Genomic DNA, 18,643 nt, shown 5'->3' with positions numbered 1-18,643 from the left:
TACAGTAGTATTCCAAATGTCTCTGTCTCCAGTTTTCGATTTGTTCCCAGCGTACTTATGATTCTCTCTTTCCCCTTTTCCATTTCTGTCCCTGTGATGAATTGGCTTCCCCCTCGCCAACAGACTCTGCTATAATTAACCACATGGTGCTGCATCTGCTGCACACAGACACACACACACATGTTCTTAGTGGGTTTGAGTCAAGTGTCTGATTATGAAGTGCCTTCTGAATTTTACTCCCAGTCTGACAGTTCAGTGCCTAATGGTGTTTTTGTCTGGGTTGTTTCCACGCCTCTCACCTGAAACCCTTCCTGCAGATGCAGGTATATCCGTTGACGGCGTCCACACACTCCGCTCCATGCCGACATTTATTCTCCAAACAGTCATTAAAGTCCTGCTCACAGTGCTGGCCCACATAGCCTGGTAAACACTCACATCTAGAAAAACAGGGATTTACATTGTGATTACAGGCATTTTCTATGGAAAAATATACACATTTTTACAAAACAAATTACAGATGCACTTAAAATTAAGTGCATCCGTAAAATGACTTTGTCCTCGTGATGCTTATAATTTTCTTTGCTGTTCTGTAATCCCAAATTTTGGGCAGATGGAGATGATTTGGATATGCTCGGAGGAGAGATGAGGTTGCTGAGGTTGGAGTAACCAGGAAGGAGACAAGACTGAGGATGAGGTTTATGGATGAAGTTTATGAGGATATGAGGGTGGTTGGTGTGAACGAGGAGGGTGCAGATTTACTGTGGGGATCCCTATAGTGAGCAGCCGAAAAGCAAACCAGTCCAACATTCTGTAGTGGCGTTTGGAGGGGTAGGGCTGTTTGAAAACGTTTTTTGAAAGGGAAACCTTAGTGCTCTGTGTCCCTCCACCGCGAGGGTGAACCGCGTCGCTCTGTGTGCCACGAAAGACACACACATCTCTTCACTTGGGTGAGCTTTGAAGCACAGACGTTTACATGCACAGAACAGAACAAACGTTTGGACACACCTTCCCATTTATTTGAATGGAAAGATGTGTCCAAACTTTTGTTCTGTACTGTACATGCAACTGATGACTTTTTGTTTTAGAATTAGTTTTCAAAGTTATAAAATGAATGTTCTTATAACCGCTGGCCGCTACTCGCTAACGTAGTTCACCAACTTCCTGCTCTATTTCAAGTTAAGGTCACAGGGTTACAGGAGCCAACCCACATACTGAAGGGCAAAGCCATGGTTCACCCTGGACAGTTTGCCAGTACATTGCAGATTTGACTGTCTGATCTGTATATTGTAATAGGGGAATTAGGGTTTAAACTACAATTTTTTTTATATGCAACTCAATATTTATCATAATTTTCTACCTACCATCTTACTCAAACTCAAACTCAATTTTTATGACAATTCTAGTTTTATATTCTTAGTATTGAGGGATGAAAGACTGGTGATGAACGATAATCTACGAAAGGATATTTATCCAATCTACTTGATTAAACCACTGCATATATAGGATTGAATAATTGACATATCCACAAACGATGGGAGTAAGAACACAAATCATTTAAATGTGATCAGTAACATTTACTCTGCATACTAATGAAACAGACAGACATGAAGAACCCTGTGTTGTGTGAAAGCCCACACGTTTATGTTTAATACAAAGAGAAATATGACCTTTAACCTGTTCTTCGTAAATCTGTACAATGAAGCAGCCACTCACCTGTAACTGCGACCAACAGGTATGCACTTAGAGTCGTGCTGGCAAGAGTGAAACCCACTTAGGCAGGGATCAACAACCTCATCACACAGGTCGCCTGGTGAAGAAGGAAAATAATAATTAAACCTTCCAATCTATTCCATAAATCCACACCACAAGTTGATAAGCACATTTTCTTTTTTGTGGTATGAATGCAAAGCTTTTTGAAATTTAGCTGCTTTCTTAACCGTAACCCCATCTCTGTCCCTGAACAATTGTTGCATGTTTATTGGAAGTAAGTTATTTCTGGCTTTAAACATGATGAGTGCTGTTGTAAGTTTCACTAGTTCCCATAATTTCAATAAACCAGACCTTAAGAATAGAGCATTTGTATGTGTCCATAATCCATAATAAATTTTTGTAAGACATACAAACACTGTAGATTTGTATTTCCCCAAACTTCTACTCTGTATTGGAAATATGTCAGTATTATCAATGAATATATTAGTAAACATGCTATCTGAGTGAGTGTATGATGCATTTTCCCAACACTGCTATGCTTTTATGCTTTTTTTAGTTTATCGCATACCATCCATCCATCCATCCATCCATCCATCGTTCCATCCATCCATCCATCCATCCATCCATCCATCCATCCATCCATCCATCCATCCATCCATCCATCCATCCATCCATCCATCCATCCATCCATCCATCCATCCATCCATCCATCCATCCATCCATCCATCCATCCATCCAAGCTTTTCTTGCCCTGTAAGACGACGGCTGAATACCAAAGTACTTGAATTTGCCTGTTATTTATTTATTTATTTATTAATTTACTCATTTATTTACTTATTTATTTCTGTATTTATTTATTTATTTATTTTTGCTTTACTTTTGCTTTACTTTTATAGAAAATAAATGAATGTTTGAATAATATTAAGTAAACCATTTCTACAAATATTTTTTTTTGGACATAAACATAAACACATGCATTTATATATTTACCTTAGATGAATGAAGCTAGCCAGATCATTATATATCTTAGTTCTTGACGTTTTGTCAATGTAAATATAATAAAACATATGTCTCAATGGCAGAATGTCTCTGAAAAATGTGCAAATATATAAGGTAATGCCAGTTTTTAATACATCTTGCATTCTTATATTGTTTTTTAGACTTTTCTTTAGGAGGTAATTCTACTTTAGTTTTCTTTTACTTTAGGTTTTTTTTTTACATGTTTTTTCACTATTTTTGTTTTTCTTAATGCTGCTATTCCATACAATTGATACTAGGAATAGAATTTTAATTGATCTCATAATGGAGAAATAGATTTATTACCATAGCTCAAAACACAGATAACGACAAAAACAACAGATAATATAAGATTTAAAAAAATGATTATGTAATAGAGTTGAGTCTAAGCACCTAAGTCTAACGGTAAAGCCATTCTTGTAGAGTTCATGGCATTTAAAAACGCTTTTATAGGAATTAAAAACCTTAAAATTATGCATAAATCAGCAGTTGAGACAATGGTTTATATGTTATAAGGAATAGAAACATCCCTTTTATTTATTTATTAACTTTTAGCATACAGGTTAGGAATAAATAAATTTTTGAGGGTTAGGACACAACCTTGTAAAACTCTTATAATAAATGGAAAAAGTGAAAGACCATATAGACCTTTCCGTATGTCTACCAATGAGATTGCAAAGCATGCTAAAACAGGAAGAAGGTTTTAAAAAAAAACTGTGTACGATCTGGGATCAGGGTAGAAGTCCTCATAGACACAAAGATACAGGAAATAATGCTATAACAGCAAAGGGAGTCGAGGTTAATCGATTGTGCAGCCGTGGTGGCTCTCTTAGGATGCACACACCTACTCAAAGGGTGAAGGAGGTTAACAGTTTGTGTAAAAAAGACTTGCTGGAATCTGCCAAAAAAATAAAAGGAGGGATTGACAAAGGTCAGAGCCATTTCCATCCTTCTCTGCCTGCTTTAATAAAATCAAGCCATCCCTCGCCCTCCTCTGCCTTTCAACAGCATTTTTCCAGTTTTCTTTTAATCCACACTTCACTGTTGAAGCTCCTGGAACTGCAACAGTCAAATTTTTCTGCTGCACATTCTTTCTGACACATCATTTTTCATTTTTTTAGATTAAAGTTTGAGTTATTTTGTATTTATAAAAAATGTAATTTTAAAAGCATTAAAGGATTACACCAGGTTTTCATAGAAAAAATAAAATGTATCACCTGCACCTTCCCGACCGCATTACAGCAGTCAAAAGTCAGAATGACATGAGGGTCTGAGCAAACTGATGCAGAAAAGCTCAGAAATGGCAAAGACGTTAGAGTTTGCTAAGGCGCACATTTTAGAAGAAATGATTCAAAGTCAACACACAGAGATCCAACATCAAAGTGCCATTATTGGACAAAGCTTGGATTGTCAAAGCTTTATTCTAAGACAAGAGAAGGACTTACCAACTATTGCATTAAAATCATCCAAACTTTAATCAAGCACTTTAATTTCAGTTTAGTTTAAATTTGAGCCAAAAAAAGCATGAAGCTCTGATAATATCTGTGCCCACTTAGCAGTTCAGGCTCTATGTAGAGATTGGGTAAGCAAATGGTATGTTTTGTAGATTTATTTTGAAGAACAAACTAAACCAATAAATTACTTCTCATAAATAGTCAAAATTGGAGGAAACTATCTGTGTTTCAGCAGTGAAAATCGTTCCTAATGAATTCCCTCTGCAGGTCATTCGTAGATCAATGTGAAAATGCGTATAGTAGATGTGTGAAGTATAAAGGTAACGTGACATTAGTGAATGCTGAGCTCAGGAAAAGCAGGGGGATCAGCAGACTGTCCTCTTAACCACTGTGATGAGGTCAGTGACTCTGTCATGGTTTGATGCCCAACAAGCCAGCTGTGGGAGTGTGTGTGGATGTCGGTGTGCAGCATCAGTGTGTGGTAAAGTGGCTGTCAGTGGGAAAAGATAATGCCAACAGTGTTATCAGGAGAGAGTGTTTGTGAGTTAAATGTATCCTGGCTAAGGTCCAGGTTCAGCTCTAGAGCACGTGTGTTTGTCTAACACTACGTTCACACCGCCCTCAGCAACGCACATTTAAGCAGCCAATTCCAATGAAAAGTATGTAAAGGCGCGTTTTAGGCTTCCGGGCTCTAAACTCTTGCATTTATGCTTCGCTATACACATTTTTAAGACAGATTTGGGGCTGTACGTCCAAAACACGCCGCTTTTGAACATGCATTGAAAGTCAAGCAGGTTGAACTTTGACCTATCAGGGACTCGGTTTGGTATTGACATTCAATTCACAGAAATGTCAACCATTTGAGAATTGATCATGAAGGAGAAAGTCATGAATGCTGTTTTTGAATTTTGAAATTTAACAACTCCAAGTCTTTCATTTATCGGAATAGAGCTGTGAAAGAAAAAGCCTGGAGCAAGATTTGCGCCGCTTAGACATTTCACACCAAGCCTCTTCTAATTGTAGGTTGTGGTCATTCGCTTGTAAACTGTACAAAAAGAAAAAGAAGAAGAAGTCCCTCCCTACTTCTCCAGCGTGAACCGTGGACTGATTGTGCATTCAAGAATGTGCGTTTAATGCGTAAATGGACATGCCCAGTGTGAACATAGCATCAGGCTACACAGTAAAACCTGACTTTTCCCCGTCCACTTTAGATTTTCCAGACTCCTCCAAGGCGTTTGTATTTCTCTATTTTACAGCTTCCAGCCATTATCAGCCCTTGTTTGCCCTTTCCGTTGCTCTGTCTATTTTCCCTTTCACCCGGTACATGACACCCCCTTTTGCAATTTTGCTGTTGTTGTCTCCCCCCACTTTCCCTTCTACGTGATTGCTTTTTAAACCTCCCGCAAGAACTGTTTCAGGTCACTGCAGATAGGCTGTCCATTACGGCGTTAACATCCAGTAAAGTGGAAAATAAGATTTCGTGTGTGAGTGTGGGGACTTGCTGACCCGTGTGGCCTCTCAGGGGAGAAGAAAATACTCAGGGTTTCAGGAATATTCTGTGTAGAAGCCTTTGTGTGTGTGTGTGTGTGGGGGGGGTAATCCACCTGTGTAGTTTGGGGGACAGACGCAGGTGTAGTTGTTGACCCCATCAACGCAGGTGGAATTGTTCTCGCAGTCGTTGTCTTCACAGTCATCTGGGTTCATCTCACAGCGCTGACCCTCAAACCCGGCTGGACACACACAGCTGTTGGCACCAACAAAGAATCAGACACAACGCGAGCATTATCACAACCTTAACATACACTCCACCCAACACCACTTCTAATGAAACAAAACAGACCAATCAACCAGCTGCTCAACAGAACTTCAGAATCAAAGGTAAGCTAACAAAGCTGTTATCTTTGGGGCTGACACTCTACCATTGTCCTTGAAAGTGTTAAATACCACCTCAGTTACAACTTTGTGAGTCACAATCTACCACATCACTTTAAATAGATTTAACATTAAAAAATATATATTCATATTCAAGATATTTTACAACAAAAGAGCCACAAACAGCAAAAAAGGGGGGGGGGGATATTTGTTCTATCTTTTTTTAATCCCTCCCACACTTTTAGTCATCCTTCATGTAATCTGCTTTTTTAGCTTTTAAACAACAGTTAGAGAGACTCCTCACAATAAATTACAAACAGAAGAAGCTCCGTTAGTTGAAGTTAGGAGATTTGGACAAACAGATCAGCAAAAACGTAATCCTCAGAAAGTAAAGAGGCTCTTGTTTCAAAAAAAAAAAAAAAAACTAACTTTCTGTCTTGCAAGAAAAAGGATCTTACCAATAAAGTTTTTTAAAAGGAACATAATCTTGAGAAAACAAGTGACTAAAAATATTTTCTTGAAAAAAATATTTTTGGTAGGAACATTCTTATTACCACAGATACTCTGCTCATTTAAAGAAAATCTGCCAATGGGGTCAGAATGTTTGACTTATTTCTCAGGAGCCTGTCGTTTCAGACCCTTCTGCCTGTTTTTGATGGCATCATTTTCTGTTTTATTGTTAAACTCCCACACATGACTGAGTTCAGCTACTTTTACGAGATGAAAACAGACATCAGAAAAAAACCAGAACAAAGTGGAAAGTTGTGTCAGTGCCAAAGATGAATAATGTATCTCAATGTTCAACAAGAACATCTATTCTAATACCGGACTTTGTTTGTAGTCTGAAAAATGTCGTTTTTCATTAGAATAGTAATATGTCTCTGTGCAGGAGAACATAAAGACCCACTCTGATGAAAATGCTGTTTTAGGTGTTTTTAACAAGATCCTGCAGCATTTATTTCATGATGAAAGAAAATTAGTCTTAAAATTGCACTTCTGAGTATTTCTTTTTTCAAATGATTATGAATCAGTATCTACCTACAGACAAGTAGATCAACGAACGTCTTTGATTTCCTCGTCGGGTTAATTACTGTAAGGCTGGATAGCTCAAATTTTACTCGCTGTTTTTGTTGCATCGGTAATGTTAGGTTGAGAGTGTGAGGGGCTGTAAACAGAGAACTCTCAGCAAAAGGGAGGGGGCAGGATTGCTCCATGCACACACAGTCTCGCTCACAACTCAGGGGTGAATTTCTGATGAACTCATGCCGCTCGGCAGAAACTATGTCCTAGAAAATGTATTTTGATTTTGGCTAAAATAGCATCCTAATTAAAAGAGAAGTCTTGAAAATAGATTAAAAGTGGGGCTTTAAGATGTGAGGGGACCATCAGGAGACAAAGGAAAGACTGCAAGAAATATGAACAAAAAGGCAGATAAACCATGACAGGTTTCCGGTGTGCGGAAAACATTTCTGAAACTTCAATCCACAAGGCTTCAATGACATTTTGTTTTATCCAAATGAGTAGTTTAACCTGAAAATTTTAAAAAGGCACCGCAACTAGGGTCCCAAGAACGGGCATAAGACTGGATCCAATTGCAGCTGGTTTACAAGCTGAGCTGAAACAAAGCTAAATCTTGGTCAAACAGGCAGGGGCTAATGACGAGCATCGGAACCTCAGAGAGGAAACTAGAGTAGTCAGGATCCAGGCGAGATTCGGGGCAGGCGGCAGACAAACAGAGTCAGAGAGGAAACAGGGTCAGGACATCAAAGGCTCTGGTCTGGATATAATGCAGGCATAGTGGCACAAAGAATATTTCACACTGAGTGAGGCTCAGTGCTCAAGTGTACTGTGAGTGATTGCACATGAGAGTCAGCTGTGTGGCATCCAGAAACTGTGCGCTGGGGTTGCTGGGAGATGTAGTTTGTTTAGAACTCTGGAGACAGTGCCCGCCGATGACCAGAGGGGGATACAGAGCTTTGACTTCTGACAAATACAGCGTGCATAGAAAAAATAGAAAAGAAGTAAATGTTTTTGTTAATGTTTCTCTCAGAAATGCTGTCTGACATTGTGAGAAAGAGCATCACCAACAATCAAATCTTTGGTTGACATCTATCTTGACATTTGAATTATAAAGTTTAGGAAACAGGCTTTTGCTGTAAACCAAATTGGACTGCTGAAATATCCCCCAAATTGATTATAAAATACTTTCAAATGTCAAAACGGCTTGGCATCTTTCATGTCCTTTTCTATTTGGGTTCTCTCTGTGCACATATTAACATGACAGCCGGACCAGTAAAGGGTAAAGACAGCTTTAATAACATTACCATACTTTTATGTTAAAGGCCATAATGTCTGAGAGCAGTACACTTTTAAAGGACAAAGGCTTTGCTAAGACAATTTTGTTCTAGACTTTTTTTGACAATTTCTTCAATCAGAGCTGCTCTCTTCTACCAAAATTAAAAGCAGGAGTTTCTTTAATGAAACTTAAACTGCACATGCAGGAAGCGTTTTTCTATTTCTCCGTTTGTTTAAAACAGTTTTTATAAGAGGTAAAAAAATAAAAAACACGACTGTAATCCTGACTTTTTAGGAGTTTTTGAGGGCTCAAAGGTATTATGTCAAAAATACACCTTAATTCCAAAGTCCTACACATTTTTTGTTTAGTTTGTGCTTTGCTGCTTCTTACATTTTATGCCTATCCAATGCTCTGTACAATCGGACTTTTCAACCTGTTTCTTCTGGTTTTCTCCATCCAGAAGGTTTTAGATAAGAGATGACTGGCAGGGAAACCCAATGTTTAAAATTTCATGTCATGCCCAAGACATTTGTTAAACAATTGCACTCAATTTTCAAGTGTTTCCAGGCAGGGATGAGAGAAACCCATCTGAAATCCCACATGAGTTGGAAGAAAGGTAGGAAATGAAATGAGACCCCCCACCCCCCCACTCCCTGCAGCTGAGAGGCTCTGACCCTTGACATCTCTCCTGGAGCTGAGAAGTCAAGCACTGATTGTGGTGAACTGCTCCCAGTTGTGAATGTGCGAGATTGAACTCCATGAAAGCAAAGCTGCCTGCAGACATTTCCGAATATTTGAATGATTTCAGGAGGAAAACATAAGCATGGAGAATCCATAAAACACAAAAAGACATAATGCTCCAAAAAAAAAAAACATTTATACTGAATCCTCGAATAAACCTCACTGAAGAAATACATTTCTAAACGATGTGTGCGTAACAAAACTGGCCAAGTCAGACGTGTGTTCCCTAAGGAAGCCGTCTTGAAAAAACAGGTGAATGAAAAATGAGGAGTACCTAATGAGTAACTTAAATCCCCCTCTCTTTCTTGAAAATCTTTTCTTTAATCCCCCGCCCCCTTCGTCAGCACACACAAACCAACACCCCCACACAGACGGGCAGGATAACACATAATAAGGTCAAAGTGAGTTGTTATCCTGTTTAATGCATTGTTCAGTGAAGCATGCCTCTATTCTAATCACACTGTCTACATTTGAAGGGGGGTGGGGGGTGGGGGGTGAGGAAAGGTAATTTTCTCCTGGGAATAGAATTCAGTGACGGTTTCAAATGCCTCAAAGTAGCAGAGAGGCAGCAGGATGTGATGTGTCAGATGTGACCTACAACATACATCCGTTTTATATAAAGTCTTGTTTATCCCCTCATAACAGAATACTTGGGATGTCCCGATCTGATGTTTCTGGCCCCTATTCGATTTTTAAGTCATTAGATTTTGAGCATTTCCAATATCGAGACCCGATTCGATTCTTATATTACACAAATGTAATAAATAGATCCAGGTTGTCTTTGATTTGTATTTTCTTTTGTCATTTAACACGTAATCAGAGTACTTCTTTAAAGTAGCTTGAACATTTGAGTAAAAACTATTGAACTATCGACACGTAAAAATTGTTAACTGTTAAATAGTATATATACTGTAGGTGATAATTAGTCATGTTAGAAAGTTTGGTGAGTGAAGTTTTAGAATCTTCAGAATTATTGAACATATTTGATCAAATGTGATTCATAACTTTGTTAAAAATGAATGATGATTTTCTTTTAAAATCATTGTAGCATAAATGTGACGATGAGTTTGCATGACTAGCTCACATCAATGCAATTTTTTGTTAGTTTTGTTGTTTTATAAGATGTAATTGATTTTTACAACGTTTGCACTTTGTAGACGGTCCCTGAGCTGCCGTCTCTTTGTCTGTTGGGGGCTCTCATTAAAAACACCCAAAAAACAGATTCATTTTCTTTTAAATGCCTTTAAAGGTTGTTGTTTACATTAAGACAAATCAATAAAGATACTTGCTTGTAGTTTTAAACGTTTATTAAAAGATTTACTGAGCTTAGGACTCAGAATCAGTGAATATCTCAATAACTTTACCAAACTATTTTTGTCTGTCTCCTACTCAAACTGCTGCCGTATTCTTCTGTAAAATGTCATGATCCATTCTTGATATGTAGACTTCTAGTAGAGTATCTATTGTGAAATATCCAGCTCTGATCAAATGGAATAAAATAAATATCCGACCACTGATTGGGGCACAACATCTGATTCTGATCAAGTCTGAAACCATGTGATCAGGCCCATTTTCCATGATCTGATCAGGACATTCCTGCTGAATACAATTCCTAAAATGATAAGTTAGCAAACTGGTCCTAACTTAAACATCTATACAGAAATGTACCGCGGTCATGTGAGCCGTCATCTGCGGAAGTCACGCCAGCCATCACTGACTCTTTGCATGTGTGTTTACATCATAGTTTACGGTACACACGTCCAGTGAGCTGGAAAGACGGCATACAGCGCTGATATCACCTATGTCACAGTTACCCATTATAGAAATAACATGAACTCTACTCTGAAATAAATGAGAGTTATTGCATGCCCTGTATCGTTATTTAATGTAAAAATGTACTCATTTGGATTGCATGTCTGTTCATTCCATAATAAACTACCAGAAATAACGTGTTTTGTCTGAAATATAATCAATCAGACAGATTCTAAAAGTGAGATTTAACACTGACAAGAGTGTTTTGTGGGTGGTTGACCATGACATGGAATGGAATCAAACAGAAATGAAGAAACTCCACGTAAAATCACATCTGGTCCTGTCAACACTTTCTAAAGTTGCTTCAATTAAGGTGACGCTAAACTTTCACTGGATTATTGTTGGTAATAATGTTCACTAACATCGCAGCAAGTTTGAAGAAAAATGACTGGGGAATATTAGAGATATTAAAGTTATAGAACAATTTGGGTCTCCTCATTCACAGACAGCCAGTAATATGTAAACCCTACAAAATGGTACTTTTTTTAAAGGTGATGCAAAACTTTCACTGGATTATTATTGGTAATAATGTTCATGATCATTAGCAGCAAGTTTGAAGGAAAATGACTGGAGAAAATGAAAGATATTGACATTATAGTCTAATACAGGCTCCGTCATATGTAGTTAAAGTGTAATATGTGAACCATACAAAAGGGCTTTTTGGCAAAAGGTGACGCAAAACTTCCACTGGATTATTGTTGGTAATGATGTTCATGAACATCACAGCAAGTTTGATGAAAATTGACCGGAGAATATTAGAGATATTGACATTATAGTATAATTCATCCTCACTCATACATAGTCATAGTATAACATTTGAACCATCCAAAATACCACATTTTTCAAAGGTGACGCAAAACTTTCACTGGATTATGGTTGGTAATGAAGATGAGAGAAGATGAGAGAAATTAAAGTTATAGTTCTCCTAAGCATCCTGCCTTTATAGTTAAATTATTATGTATTAATTTAACTATAAATGCACATTTATCAAAAGGTGACGCAAAACTTTCACTTGATTAATGTAATGTCGTTCATGATCATCACAGCAAGGTTGAAGAGGAATGACTGTAGAAAAATACAGATATTGACATTATAGACCAATTCTGGTCTCCTCATTCATAGTCGGAGTATAGCATGTTTATAAACCTCAATATTAGGTAAATACACGGTTAGAGTATGTTTTTGCAGTCATTTTTCTTCAAACCTGCAGTGATGATCGTGAACATCATTAGAAACCATAATCCAGTGAAAGTTTTGTGTCACCTTTTGATAAAGTGGTATTTTGGATGGTTCAAATGTTACACTATGACTATGTAAGAGGAAGCCTGAATTGGTCTATTATGTCAATATCTTTACTTTTCTACAGTCAATTTTCATCAAACTTGCTAAGATGATCCTGAACATCATTAGAAACCATAATCCAGTGAAAGTTTTGTGTCACCTTTGAAAGAAGATGTATTTTGGATGGTTCAAATGTTATACTATGACTATGTATGAGGGAGGATGAATTAGACAATAATGTCAATATTTCTAATATTCTCCAGTCATTTTTCATCAAACTTGCTGTGATGTTAGTGAACATCGTTATCAACAATAATACAATGAAAATTTTGCGTCACCTTAAATGAAGCAACTTTAGAAAGAGTTGACAGGACCAGATGTGATTTTACGTGGAGTTTCTTCATTTCTGTTTGATTTCATTCCATGTCATGGTCAACCACCCACAAAACACTCTTGTCAGTGTTAAATCTCACTTTTAGAATCTGTCTGATTATATTTCAGACAAAACACGTTATTTCTGGTAGTTTATTATGGAATGAACAGACATGCAATCCAAATGAATACATTTTTACATTAAATAACGAGACAGGGCATGCAATAAGTCTCATTTATTTCAGAGTACAGTACATGTTATTTGATAATGGGTAACAGACAGTGACATGGGTGATATCAGCGCTTTATACCGTCTTTCCAGCTCGCTGGGTGTGTGTACCGTAAACTATGATGTAAACGCGCATGCAAAGAGTCAGTGACGGCTGGCGTGACCGCACTTCCACAGATGTCGGCTCACTTGGTAGAAATGTCAATGTCCGCTCACCTGAACTCTTCTTTGTGTCCGGGCTGAATGTGGCAGGTTCCTCCATTTAAACAGGGGAAGCTAACACAGGCATTGATGGGTATTTCACAGTCTTGACCCTGGAGGACCAAAGTGGACAAAGAAAATAGGGAGATTTAAATGGTTTAAATGCTAACATGGTGTATAATTAAATAGCACTTTACAACCTTCTTAGAAGGCTGTTCAGTCCTAGTCCCATTCACACGCTGATGGTGGTTTTACCACTGGAAAATTTTTACTGATAATTTAACAAACATTTTTTTTAATCCTACCTTTGTATTTTCTTTTTTCATTGGATTGGTGATGCAGCAAAATCCTCACTAGTTGCCAAATTCAGCCTGTAGTTGTGCAATTTGCAGCAAAGAATTTTCAATGTAAAGCTTTTTAAAAAATTAAACCAAAGCCTTTAGTGTTTCAGGTTTGAAATGTCGAACTCCACCTATCAACTCACCGATGCTAAGAAAGTCCTGGAAAAGCTTTTTCATTTTTTTTTCTTTTTAACATTTGGACTAAGGTTCCTGCACTCGCAAAATCAGGTATGAGTAGCCTGTTTCATTATAATGTATCACAGCTGGACTGAGTGACTCCTCCCCTCTGGTGTTCCAAACAGGAAGTACCTGCTATAGTTCCAAAGAGATCAAATCCCATAGACTTCTATAGAGAAATAAACAGTTATCACGAGTCATTCAATTTGTCTGAATAACCATCTTACTCTGATACCTTTTCTAACATGCTCTTGATGATCCTATTTTTATTATATTTTTTCTGTTGATCAAGTTATTCATATTATAAACTGACCAATCAGATGTTTCACTAAAAGTAGCCGGTCTCACATTGAACGTTTGAAACATTTGATTGGGCAGGATAACACAATCAAATGTGGATTCCCTACCACTATAAGGTTTGTATTGTGAAAAAATGGCAACTGAATTGACTTCAATTGATTGGAGCTGGAAGTGACGTCACGCTCACTCAGTCCTGTTGTCATTTACAGACAATGGGTGCACCCCACGTTTGCGCCCATTAGCAGAGCTCAGCTGGCAGGAGAGCTTGTATTAGGTACAAACTACAGTTAAACATTGTTTATCCGACACGATGTCCTTAGTAACTTCAGTGGCACATTAGAAAAAGAAAATGCAAAGTGATTTAATTACTTAAAACAAGCATTTGGAAACATTTGCAAAAAATGAGACAACAAAAGCACAAAATAATGACCAAAAATATAAAAAAGAATGCCTATAAATAATTTACAATAATTTGTTTAAGCCACATTATCAGGAATTTCCTCACCATCACTTATTTGTCAGTACGAACCGCATGGCATCTTTCAATTTTCTTTTGGGGGACTTTCAGCTGCATAAAGCTCAAGGCTGGAAGCTTAAATCAGATGCACTTGACCTTTTGGCCCTGGGCAGAGCAGCATAAGAAGCTGTCATCCAACTGTGACTGATGTAGCCATGAGGGCTTGGAGTAGCTTAGAAAACTATTGTCACTCAGCAAAGCCTGCATCCAGAAATGTAACCCCAAGCTGCTATCAGAACTATACATCAGCTCGGCACAAACACACCGCCGACTTTCTGAATATGAGCTGATCTCAGATGGACAGACTACAAGCCTTCTCCGCTTCATTCGTTGCCTTCTCCAGCACTCAGCTGTTTTCTGAATAAACACCTCTCACTTAGCAGCATCTATCAGAGGAGCACGGCGCGCTGCCTCTCCACATCAACCTCTGCAGCCGCAGTTTTCATTTCAAACTGACAAACCTTTGGCCGCCATCACACCCACTTCCTCTGATCCAAATCAAGAAGATGACATGCATCCGTGCTTTCAAACTCTATGCATCTTTATTTCTGTCACTGCTTTCCTTTTATCAAAGCACTTGCTTTGCCATTTCCTTCTGTATTTTCTTTTCAGTAGTTCATTTCAGTGTTTTTGCCCCCTTACTCTACAGATGACTTCTTTGCAACTCCCCTTTTACTTTCAGCTCTTTCAACCACCTCAGATCCTTCTATTCTTCTGTCTTTTTTTTGACTCTATATCCCTCTTGTGTTCTTTTCTGCTCTTTGTCGGAGTCATGCATCACATTTTAATGAATGTTTTCCCAGCAGACCCTACAACAAAAAGAAAATAAAGAACACACAGCCCTGAACATATGTGTGCCTGCACACACCCACATACATGAACTCTCTGTTTTCCGCGGTGACCTTGGCGACTGATGCTTTAATTAAAAGCAAGTCAGAGGTTTTGTCATTCCGCTGAAGCCCAAAGGTTGTGCAGCTTTCTCAGGAGATCAGAGGTGCATCTATAAAGAACCTGAACACAAGCACTCACACACACATCTCCTCCTCCCCAGCCTTGAACTCAGTGATCCATGATACGCACACATGAAATCGATTTCACTGTAATCTGATGTGTAAACATACAGTTCTGTGGAAGACTGGCGGGGACTTCAGGAGTTTGTATTTGGCCTAAATATAATAGACAGACAATGCGGCTGTGAGGTCAACCACTGAATTATGGACTACTGTTTGAAACCTCAGGTTTTGCACATTCTTTTAGCAAAAACAGATGAAAAGAATTTTTTGGTGAAACTATGAGCCTAACAGCAACATGAATGGCCAAGTACTTACAACATATCGAGCAATTCTGCAAGGTAAACTCATTTTAATTATATTTTCGGTCAGAAAATTGACCAACAAAGTGTTTGTCCAGTTAGGCAAGGCAAAAAACAGCTTTAATCAAGAACTGCCCTTTTCCCCACAGATGTCTGTAAAACCTCATGTGTTTGCTATTGGAAACACTGTTGGTTTATTGCACGTTTATGTTGTAATCCCTTTTCAAAGTTACAGACTACATGTAGCTTTTATTTAACCCTTGTGCTATCCTAGTCACTTTAACATTGGGAGTTGGGTCATCTAGACCCACAATGCTCTGAACCTTTTTTCTTCAATGATTTGTGATCTTCACTGGTGTCCATGGATTACATGAAATCTTTCCACCTTCATCCACCTTCGTCATGGTAGGACAGCACCCCGTAGGACAGCACAAGGGTTACAGTCTGTGGTTCCCATTCATTGACAAACTAAACTCAGATCTGTGGCTTTAGAGACCAATAAAAAAAAAGGTTAAGGTCTGGGTCCTTAAAGAGTAAAATATGAAGATATCCTATGGAAAAACTGTGTATTCAAACCATGACAACATCTAAACTGTAAATCTTAAAGTTCCAACAGCTACAACTATATATTTTCCCCTGATGCACAGCCAAAGACTCTCAACAATGAAACTAAATCAAGAAACACAAACTTTTGCACCCTAGGATGGATTGGCGAGCTGCCCAGGCCGCACCCTGAAAAAAAGCTTCAAACGTTTGCAACATGACTCACAATATGTTCCTCAGTGACATAATAGTATTAATGGGTAGTTGATTCTAAAAACTATGACGACTTCGTATCAACACCACCAAGGGTCCTCCCTGCATCTTACAGACATCCAGATAGGCAGTTATGCTTTTAATAAGGCATTTTAGGAATGTCTCAGAGAAACCATGAAGATGATGGTGCAGATGATAAAATTTTATTAACAGCAATAAATCAACGCTACAACTAAACTGAATGTTTGCACGACACAAACCCCAAATTTGGTTTGTCTCATCTGAGAAGAGGTGTACAAACCAGAGCTCTGTTGGGGAAAAGAATGCAATCTCATTTTTTAGTCCCCATAGCTTAACTTACTCCTAAAGTACCTGCAATGAGCTGCATGTTATAATGAAGTGGGTACTATTTTCAGCTGCTTTCAAAAGATGGCTTCTATTATTAGACTGTTGTACGGGTTGATTGGGTTAACCTTGCTGAAACAGCCAGACGCAGAACACTGGCGAAACTGTGGTGTGGGAGGACAGGGACGGACAATTCACAAGCATAGAAAGTTTCTCCCGGTCGGGTTTTAGGTGCTTCAGCTGCACCCCGTTGTTTTCAGTTTGTAATTTGGATGTTTGAGTCACAGAATACAGGATGTAAAGTTCAATGATTGGTCAATGTGCTGTGAGAATAAGTGTGTTTGGGTTTGGTTTCCTTGAATTTTGTTTTTCTTGGATGGTTTCATGTGAAGTTTTGTGTTTATTAATTCAACTTTTTGTTTCTGGTCCCCTAAACTTTGAGTTAGTTATTGTCATATTTTTGCCACCTCCGTGTTGTGTTTCTGGTTATGCCGTTTTTAGTTTGCACATATTTAAAAAATCTTTTTCCAATATTTCAGTTCATTTCAACTGGTCTTTATTTCATTTTTTAATTTTGAGGTTGTGTCATTTCAAGAAATCTGCAAAAAATTTCCTCTAAAACACAAGACACAAATGTTCCTCCTTTTCTCCCAGAATGCATCTTGATAGCACTCCACCTTAAATCCATATGGACAGTTGCAGCGGTAGGACCCAGCAGCATCTGATACACAGGTTCCGTTGTTCTGGCAGGGGGCTGCCAAGCAGGGGGCGCACTTTGTGGCGAGGTTGATATCCACAGGGCCTATACATTGTGGCAGGGGCAGATAAGAACAGAATAAAGCAATGAGACAGAGAAGGCGCAATGATAAAGAGACAGAACAAGAAGGGGTCACAGCTGACATGCATGCTCAGCCCCGCCGTGCTAAAAGATCTGTGAAAGCTCATTTAGCAGGTAGCGTCATTGGAAAAGGCCTCAGAGAAGATGAAACTTAAATGCTTAGGAGAGCAATAAATGTGATCTGTCTCTATGGCCAAGACATGTAGGAGCAAGAGGAATGTTTGAGAGGAAACTCAATAGCAGTTTTTTCACAGCATCTGCATTTGTAACCCAACCTACAATCTCAAATAAACTTAGCTGTGCAATTCTCAAAAGCACAAACTCAGGAAAAAAGCATTTGTACATTTATAGTGTGCATTTTTTCTTGGATTCTGCACTGATTTCATAGCGAGGGACTTCTAAAACTGCTTATATTAAAGGTCTACAGTTACTGTTCTCTGAAAGACAGAGATGACTGGCTTAAAACACTACTAAAATATCAAATGATGGACTTTTAGATATTAGAAGTTTCCCTTTATGATGAACAACTCATATTATCTCATAATTGATCAAATTATGAATATTAAATACAGTATAGCAAAAAAGGTTTTTTACTCATCAATGACTCTAGTTGCCCCACTTAAAAAGATGAATTTGGTCATGTTCATCATGGAATCACTTCAACTATTAGAGACAGAATGTATATATAAAAAAGAAATCCAGGGAATCCCATTGAATAATTGTTAGATCAATTATTTGAATAATGATGCAGAAAGTATCTCCTACAGACAAGCAAAAATTATGTCCCTCACAGACCTGTTCCTTCTTTAAATAGCTCTTCTATCCTTGAATTGTTACCTGTTTGAACTGCTTATCAGTATAAATACACCTGTCCACACCTTAAACAGATTGACTGCAACCTCTCCACCAAGACCAAAGAGCTGTCAAAGGACACCAGGAACAAGACTGTAGACCTGAACAAGAATAGGATGAACCAATTTACAATAAACCAGCAGCTTGATGAGAAGAAATCAACGTTTTATTAGGAAATGGAAGAAATACGAGATCCAAGTAAAATTTCATTTCAAAGGGT

At 38.2% G+C, this 18,643-nt stretch overlaps 1 protein-coding gene across 2 annotated transcripts in view; it reads right to left on the bottom strand.

The window, feature by feature from the left end:
* LOC101170687 (slit homolog 3 protein) overlaps positions 1-18,643 on the bottom strand; it is a 296,346-nt gene that overhangs the window by 16,400 nt on the left and 261,303 nt on the right. For both annotated transcript variants that reach the window (XM_011479838.3, XM_011479839.3), the window contains 5 exons: positions 17,411-17,535; positions 13,001-13,098; positions 5,786-5,925; positions 1,714-1,807; positions 300-437 (listed from right to left, as the gene is read on the bottom strand). In XM_011479838.3, the coding sequence (XP_011478140.1) occupies positions 300-437; positions 1,714-1,807; positions 5,786-5,925; positions 13,001-13,098; positions 17,411-17,535 (595 nt within the window). The remainder of the gene's footprint in view (positions 1-299; positions 438-1,713; positions 1,808-5,785; positions 5,926-13,000; positions 13,099-17,410; positions 17,536-18,643) is intronic.

Source organism: Oryzias latipes, chromosome 10 (genome assembly GCF_002234675.1).
Source record: "Oryzias latipes chromosome 10, ASM223467v1".
NCBI lineage: Eukaryota > Metazoa > Chordata > Actinopteri > Beloniformes > Adrianichthyidae > Oryzias > Oryzias latipes.
The sequence above is the reverse complement of the archived record's forward strand: the minus strand, read 5'-3'. Positions and strand labels throughout refer to the sequence as shown.